A 7,319-nucleotide genomic window follows, 5' to 3' on the forward strand; every position below is an offset into this window, starting at 1 on the left:
CTGAATTTTATCGAATGGAATTTGATGTAAGCAGTATATACTGACATAAGATACTATTTTTTCATCCAGAAAAATCTTATCATTTATGAATATTTCAATATTTTAGAAAGTATGCATCCCCACATTCTTTTTTGTTCTTTCACAACCCTCTTATTAATTTGATTGGAATTTACCAGCTCTTAAATGAGTGTATCAACAGGTCCGACTACTGTATATACTCCGTACAGAGTCAGCTTTTTCGACGTCCATTTCATTAGGGTGTATTTTCATGGATCGCTTTTTGGACGTCCATATATAACAAAATGTTATTATGAATTAATTTATGTTGATGAATTTCTCTGAGAAATATTCGAAAACGGAAACATGATTCAAAACAGAAACTGTTCTTATATTAGAACATTGAACAACAAACCCTAACTAGAACATTTGAAAGAAACAAATACGGCATTGCATCATTTGAATTCTTACGATGATTCCTATTAATTTGGATCGGACTAAACCGGAAAAATGCGAAATTTTAGCGGGAAAAGATCTGGAATTGAGGAGTTCCTATGATATCGTTTCAGTGGTGTTGTGGGAGTGTAGGTATAAGAAAGTGCAAGATGAACCGCCACCTAACCAGAGCACGAAAAATTTTATCGAGCGCATTGGGTAAGTAGCTATTTTATTATAATTTCGGAAAACATATAATAATAACATATAAGAGGAGAGAAATATTATGTAATACCAACAGAGACCAAATTCCATAGTCTATACCCAAAGTTTCTCGATTTTAATATGGAAATAGGCAATAAATATTGCTTAGCAATTTCGCGGAAGACGTTTTATCGAAATTTTGAAATATAACAATCGAGAAATTTCACCTGCTGAGATTTTATCTCGAGTGGTATTCGGAAACACTATACATGGAAAAATTATTCGCAAAGTAATATGATCACTTTCGACAAATTTTCATTTCCTAAACTATTTTGAATTTGGAGAAATGACCAAATAATGGCTAAACGAAGTTGTTAGTCTAGCCGGCTTGCATTGTCTTTCATTTTCCAAATAAAAATGGAATGAGAATGTCTAATTACTGAAGAATGAAAGGATAATTTTCACATCATATTTTTCTTTTTCGGAACTTTTTTTTCATTTTGGCTTTGCACTTCTTTAGGAGAACGAGAAGCAGACCTAAAAATGAATGAAGAATTGAAAAACAATTCATGGAGAAAGTTTTGTAATGTTGACCCTAAAGAATCTTTCAAAAACTCTGACTTTGAAGTACCAAAAGAGGTAAGCTTCTTAGAAAATTGCAATTCATTATTCGAAAATGGAACTAAATCGAGAATCAGAACTCAGTTCAATGTGACAGTGTATCAATATTGTCATATCCTCTAGAAAAATTAATCGATCAATTTTGTATTGATCATTTTATATTGATCTATCGATTTTATATGTGAACTGAAAGTCTTCGATTTTCTAGATGGAATTTGTTGAAAAAATCCCAGAGAATGAAAATGAGGCAGATGATGCTGGAGTCCAAGAAAACTTGTCTTATTCTTTATCCTTTTCGGATTTAGACGTTGACTACGTTCCGTCCAGTTTTGAGGTATATGAATATTTTTTGAGATTTTGCAACTTCATACGACTGCTTTCATGTTTCAGATCTCGAATGAGGATAATTGCAATTCCCAGGTTAGTGAAGCATTCTCTGTAGCATGTTACATTTTTTTTTCATTATGGTAATTTTTATTCTCTCATATGCACATATTAATATTTTGAGTATGATTCAACTAGCACTCCTCACTCGAAAAGTGCTAGTTGTATTATGTAAACTTCCATACTGCCATACTGGTAAAATGGGATGAGTAGAAACAAAATATTTTTTCTGAGGGATCAATGAACGCCAAGAGGTTTTCAAGAACGAAAACAACGGACTATACGAAAACCAAACTTTCTAACAGTCGGTGGAGTGGGGAGCTTTTGAAAAAAACCTGTGTGGTATTTCGAGCTTACAAGATTACTTAAAGCTGATTTCAAAATACAACAAAGAAAAAAATATTGATCAAATTTTCGAAAAATTGTTTTGAAATGTTCATTTGCGGTTTTGTATAGAATAAAGAACGATCTTTTCCAAAAGCTCAATACCCAAAATGGACAACTCAGAGAAAAAAATATTGTGTTTTCGCTTTTTGAGTGCTCGTTCTATTTAAACGAGTGCTATAATCGTTATGCCTAAATGTCTGTTATTTTCGATTTTCGAACCGATAATGGTCTCATCTCAAACAACAAGGTTCGATTCACTGATGAAGAATCCGTAGTCAAATTCAATTTCGCCCGTAGGGCCGTCCGTTTACACGATTACTGTCAAAGGAAATGTCCTAGAGACTGGAAATTTTCAGTACCGCGGTTGTGTTCGTCAACGACCAAAATAATCAGGGTGTTCCATAAAAGTGGGCATTCGAAATTTTGTTCCCTCAATATCTTAGACAATACTGAACCCATCAAATTGAAATTTTGAGGTCATTTGTACCATATCCATTTCAAGCTTCATACGAAATTATGTGGCAATCGCTTTACCAGAACCATAGAAAATTCAATTGAAATATCGAAAAAAAAATCAATTTTTTTAACAACTAAAATCAATTGGCACATGCAAAATATCAGAGGGATTGCATGATCAGAACCATGGAATTAAATTTTTTTAAATTATCGATTTTTCAAATAATCATAAAATTGTGTATTTGATCATGCTGAAATTTCACAGTCATATATTTAACACCAATCATCAGCCTCATACAAAATTTTGTGGCAATAGTGCAATGAACGATTGCTCAAAATTTTCTGCACAGGACTTCTCATAATTTTTTTTAACAACTAGAATTGAACCAAATATTGATAAATTTCAGAACATTCCTTTTTTTCTGACTCGTTCACGTGGAATGCCCCCAATTCCAGTTTTCCTTTACTTCATTAGAATGATTTTTCATCATTAAAACTTTCTGAGTTTCCACAAAATGAATAAAAGTTATATACAGTGTGTCCATTTAATAAAGTGCCACTTTTAATATCTCGGCCATGATGAAAAATCAGAAAAAATGCAAAAAGAACTAGGTTAGGATTTCATGGGAAACATTTTATACGGTAGATTTCAATCCAGTTGTATCAACCCTGTGAGCATGCAACAGCTAAAATCTTGAATAGGAAGGGCTTTAAATGTCACTTTATTTCAAAGGTGATCCCGTTTATGGTTAGTAATTCCGAAAAAAAAAATGGAATTTTGAGCGAATTGGATTGGTAGAATGTTCACTACACTCCCCATTTTTACCACCCTTAGAATTCTTTTTCCGGAGACATTTGAAGGTGGTTGGGTATAAAACACATCCCAGAGATGTAAATGAATTCAATGTAAGAAAAGGCACTGCAAGCCGAGGAATTCAAGTTTTTCAAAACCTAAGGTTCGAATTTTTGTCTACGAAATAATGAACAACATTTTCAAAATCTTTTATAGTAATTGCAACTTTTGCTATCGTAACTAGGTATGCTACCGTTTTTATTTTTCGGAAGTTCTGACAAGGAAGGGCCAGTGTTTCGTTTTTGTAAGAAGGCATTATAATTACGGTTGAAACAAGGTGACACGTAACCACCTTTTCATTTAAGATTTTAGGGTTTGATGTCTTCACTTTTGCAGGGCTGATACAAATTGATTGGAAAAATCCCTACGAACTAAACTTTATCTCTTTATGCGTTTTTTCTGTTTTTGCATGGGGATCGAGATATTGACGGTGGTACTTTTTCAAATTGACACACCTTATCTCATTGGTACTTCTTCCAGGATTCAGATATACCAGTTGAAATACTTAATTTCGACACGACCTCTGAAGCAAAGGACTTGGAAATTGTGGAAAAAGAAAAAAATATGAAACAGAAAAAAAAATATAAAAAGAAGGCACCTGAGAGGGACAATTGCTACTTTTGTGAGACTGAGGTTCTTAATTTTAGTAGACACATTGCAAGATGTCACTCAGCTGAGATAGAGGTGCAGCGATTACTTGCGAAGCCTGGGAAGAGTAAGGAAAGAAAAAATCTAATAACGAGCCTAAGAAAAAAAGGAAATTATTTGAGAAATTCCGAGGTATGTTCCAAGCCGATGAAAAAACCACCAGGTGGAGATACCAGTGAATATTTGCCTTGCCTTTACTGTCTCGGATTTTACTCTCGTAAGCAGTTGTGGCCACACAAGAAGAGGTGCACAGAAAATCCTCACTTGGAGAATAACATAAGCTCCACTTCAGCATTATACTTCAAAAATCATAAAACAGATCCTGATTTACGTGACAAAGTATTTCCTAGAATGAGGCCTGATAAAGTGTCTATAGTTGCCCAACAAGATGCACTTATTTGTGCTTTTGGGTCACGTTATTTGAGGGTTCACCGAGAGAAGCATTTCATAAATGTGACTTCAAGAAAAATGAGGGAACTCTCCCGATTATTAATCGAAGCCAAGAAACTCGATAAATCAATCAACACAATGATGGATATGCTCCAACCTAAATATTATGACACAGTTGTAACAGCTACCAAACTTTGTGCTAAGTATGATAAGTCTACAGAATGTTTTCTGTCGCCAACATTCGCCATGAACATAGCAACTTCATTAAAGCAATGTTGTGACTTGGCAATAGTATTCGCTCTAAAAAGAAAACATATTTATGCAACGGTATCTGCAGCAAACGCTGAATCGGCAATAAAAACTTTCGCACAGCTCATTGAAGCCAACTGGAGGTATGATATCTCAACCGTTGCATCGAATAATCTGCACATAAAAAGATGGAATAAAATAACCATCATACCCTTAGCCAAAGACTTGAAACTGATGAAAAATTACCTGACTAGTGAAGCTGATAAAGCCAAACAAAAATTAAGTAGTGAAAATGAAAACAAATCGGCATACAAAGTTTTAACTGAAACTGTCTATTGTAGGGTGTTATTACTTAATAGAAAGAGGCCAGGAGAATTACAGAGACTATTAATCGATTTATATAATCAATCATCCAAAAGACAAAATTATGAAGAATTTTCCGATGCTATTTCACCTACGGAAAAAATTTTAATGAATCGATTCAAGAGAATTGTTATAAGAGGAAAGAGAAATCGCGGCGTTCCTGTCCTATTCAGCACAGAAGTTCAGAAAGACATCTCAATAATGAATGAAATAAGACACAAATTTGTCAGAGAGGAAAACAGATTTTTATTCGCCCTTCCTGACAGCGATTCACATATCGTGGGTTATAAGGTTCTAGCGAAATATGCAAAAGCCTGTGGGGCAGAAAGACACGATGCACTTACATCTACGAGACTAAGGAAGCACAGATATTCAGCATGACGGATTCGGACTTGGAGCAATTATCAACATTTATGGGACACACTCCTGGAACCCATAAGAATTCTTATAGATTGCCTGATGACGTTTACCAATCATCTAAAATTGTGAAAATTTTGCTCCTCATGGAACAAGGTAATGTATTTGAAACACATAACTCATTGAAAATATTATTGCAACTATTAGTAAGCCAATACTAAATTGGTCAATTATCTTATCATTGCAGTTCAGAAATCACTTACGAAACAATCTCTACGTGGAATTTTATTATTTTATCCCAAAAATAGTATTATATAATACAGTACTTCTCACATGGCAACATGATTGAAGAAGAAATGATGATAAAGAAAGAATTGATCTATACCTACCATGCATGCATAAGCATATTTGTAAAATAATGATGATTAATATTGTTGGTGGTGAATTAATGTATTTGATATCAGAATGAAAATAATGAGAGCTTTTCAGAGCAATTTGAATTTAAAAAAAATTTCATGGATTTTTTGTTGTAAGTTGTGTGTACCGTTTATCTTCAATTCCCAAAAAAAAGCACTAAAAGAGCGCGAATAAACTATTTTCATTCTGAAACCAGGTGAGGTAAACGAGTAGTAACCCAATTTCGAAACAAAATAGTCATATCTGAGATTGTTTATTGAATTCTTTTACTAAGCGAGATATGTCAGACTTAGATTCTGTCCTCTTTTCGATTTTGCTCTGAAGTTCTGTATCTAGTATAGTGTCTACAATTTTGCCAGATTTTCGAAAGATTATCATCCTTCAAATCAGTTAATTTGGTTTATGAATTTGAAATACTCAAACATTTTCGCATTGAAAAAATTTCATTCGGATGATTAAAAACCGATTCAATGGAATTCATTCATTCATTTTGTTAAATCTAGACGCATTAGCCCAGATTAATAAACTTCAGAGCTAAATTCATACAAGAATTATAAAGCATGTCATGAAATATTTTCAGGTACATCTGCTTCTTTCAAAGGGAAAACTCTTGATGAAATCGAAGTTGATTTGGAACAGAACCTAGAAGATGAACTAGAACCAGATGAAGATGCCATTCCAAGCGATGTGAATGATGATATTAATATGGACTACGAAACACTTGAAAGGAGTAGTAGGCAGATTAACATTGAAAGAAGAGAAGAATCTGAGAACGAAAACCAGAAGGATGAGGTTCTGAAAAGAAAGAATAAGAGAAAAAACAACAAAATTCAAAGAACGCCGTGGACAGAGGAACAGAAGAAGGTTGTTAAAGAATTTTTCCAAACCAATATCCGAAATAAAGTACCACCCAAAAGAATCGAGTGTGAAAAACTCATAAGCCAGAATAATGAATTATTGAAGAACAAGGACTGGCTTAAAATTAAGGTTTTCATACAGAATGTATATACCCTTAAATGTAAGGGTTAAAATTGAAAAATTGTATCAATTTCAATAGTTTTTTCTTGAATAAAGGTTCACGAATAGACGAGGTTTCATTTTTTCTTCTTCTTTTTCCTCAGTCAGGATATTGGGGATTCTAGAGCTGACCAGGCATATTATTCTTTTTTTGAATTACATTTGATATTCCTATCCGAATTTTTCTTCGAGAATAATTATTATTCAATATAAAGCAATCGTTTTTCCACCCCAAGATTAATTTATTCACACTGCCGAATAATAAACAATATGAGTCGAATGAAAATAAGTGTTATTTTTCCAAAAAACAGATTAGGAAAATACTCGTTCGAGAAGATTAACTATTGATAGATGGGGAATAAAAATGGGGATTATATCATATCAACATCGAATGGTTTTGCATTGTATCGAATAATATATATTATGATATATAGGTATTTATTTTTAGTACTTAGGGCAATTCTTCCTTCTGAATTATTTCACTATAGATCAATGGCGTAACTAGAGTTGACTCATGGGAGGGGTAACCCCACTTTGGAAA

General features: G+C 33.4%; 2 protein-coding genes across 2 annotated transcripts; both read left to right on the forward strand.

Moving 5' to 3' along the window:
* Positions 1-1,056: 1,056 nt before the first annotated feature.
* LOC123686620 lies at positions 1,057-5,345 on the forward strand. Its single transcript, XM_045626855.1, has 5 exons — positions 1,057-1,275; positions 1,466-1,591; positions 1,648-1,677; positions 3,818-5,266; positions 5,313-5,345. Exons 1-5 carry the CDS (start codon positions 1,180-1,182, stop codon positions 5,343-5,345), a joined length of 1,734 nt encoding a protein of 577 aa, XP_045482811.1. The 5' UTR covers positions 1,057-1,179.
* An 11-nt stretch (positions 5,346-5,356) lies between these two features.
* LOC123685954 lies at positions 5,357-6,846 on the forward strand. The gene is made up of 2 exons (XM_045625855.1): positions 5,357-5,500; positions 6,342-6,846. Exons 1-2 carry the CDS (start codon positions 5,365-5,367, stop codon positions 6,788-6,790), a joined length of 585 nt encoding a protein of 194 aa, XP_045481811.1. The 5' UTR covers positions 5,357-5,364; the 3' UTR covers positions 6,791-6,846.
* The last annotated feature ends 473 nt before the right edge of the window (positions 6,847-7,319 follow it).

Source organism: Harmonia axyridis, chromosome X, assembly GCF_914767665.1.
Source record: "Harmonia axyridis chromosome X, icHarAxyr1.1, whole genome shotgun sequence".
NCBI classification, from domain to species: Eukaryota; Metazoa; Arthropoda; class Insecta; order Coleoptera; family Coccinellidae; genus Harmonia; species Harmonia axyridis.

Excerpts from the sequence above, each read along its gene's own strand:
- LOC123686620 (XM_045626855.1), top strand. The coding sequence starts at position 1,180 with ATGAATGAAGAATTGAAAAACAATTCATGGAGAAAGTTTTGTAATGTT. Across the intron at positions 1,276-1,465 it reads ACTTTGAAGTACCAAAAGAG|ATGGAATTTGTTGAAAAAAT; the intron begins GTAAGCTTCTTA and ends TCGATTTTCTAG. Across the intron at positions 1,678-3,817 it reads AGGATAATTGCAATTCCCAG|GATTCAGATATACCAGTTGA; the intron begins GTTAGTGAAGCA and ends TACTTCTTCCAG.
- LOC123685954 (XM_045625855.1), top strand. The coding sequence starts at position 5,365 with ATGACGGATTCGGACTTGGAGCAATTATCAACATTTATGGGACACACT. Across the intron at positions 5,501-6,341 it reads TTTGCTCCTCATGGAACAAG|GTACATCTGCTTCTTTCAAA; the intron begins GTAATGTATTTG and ends AAATATTTTCAG.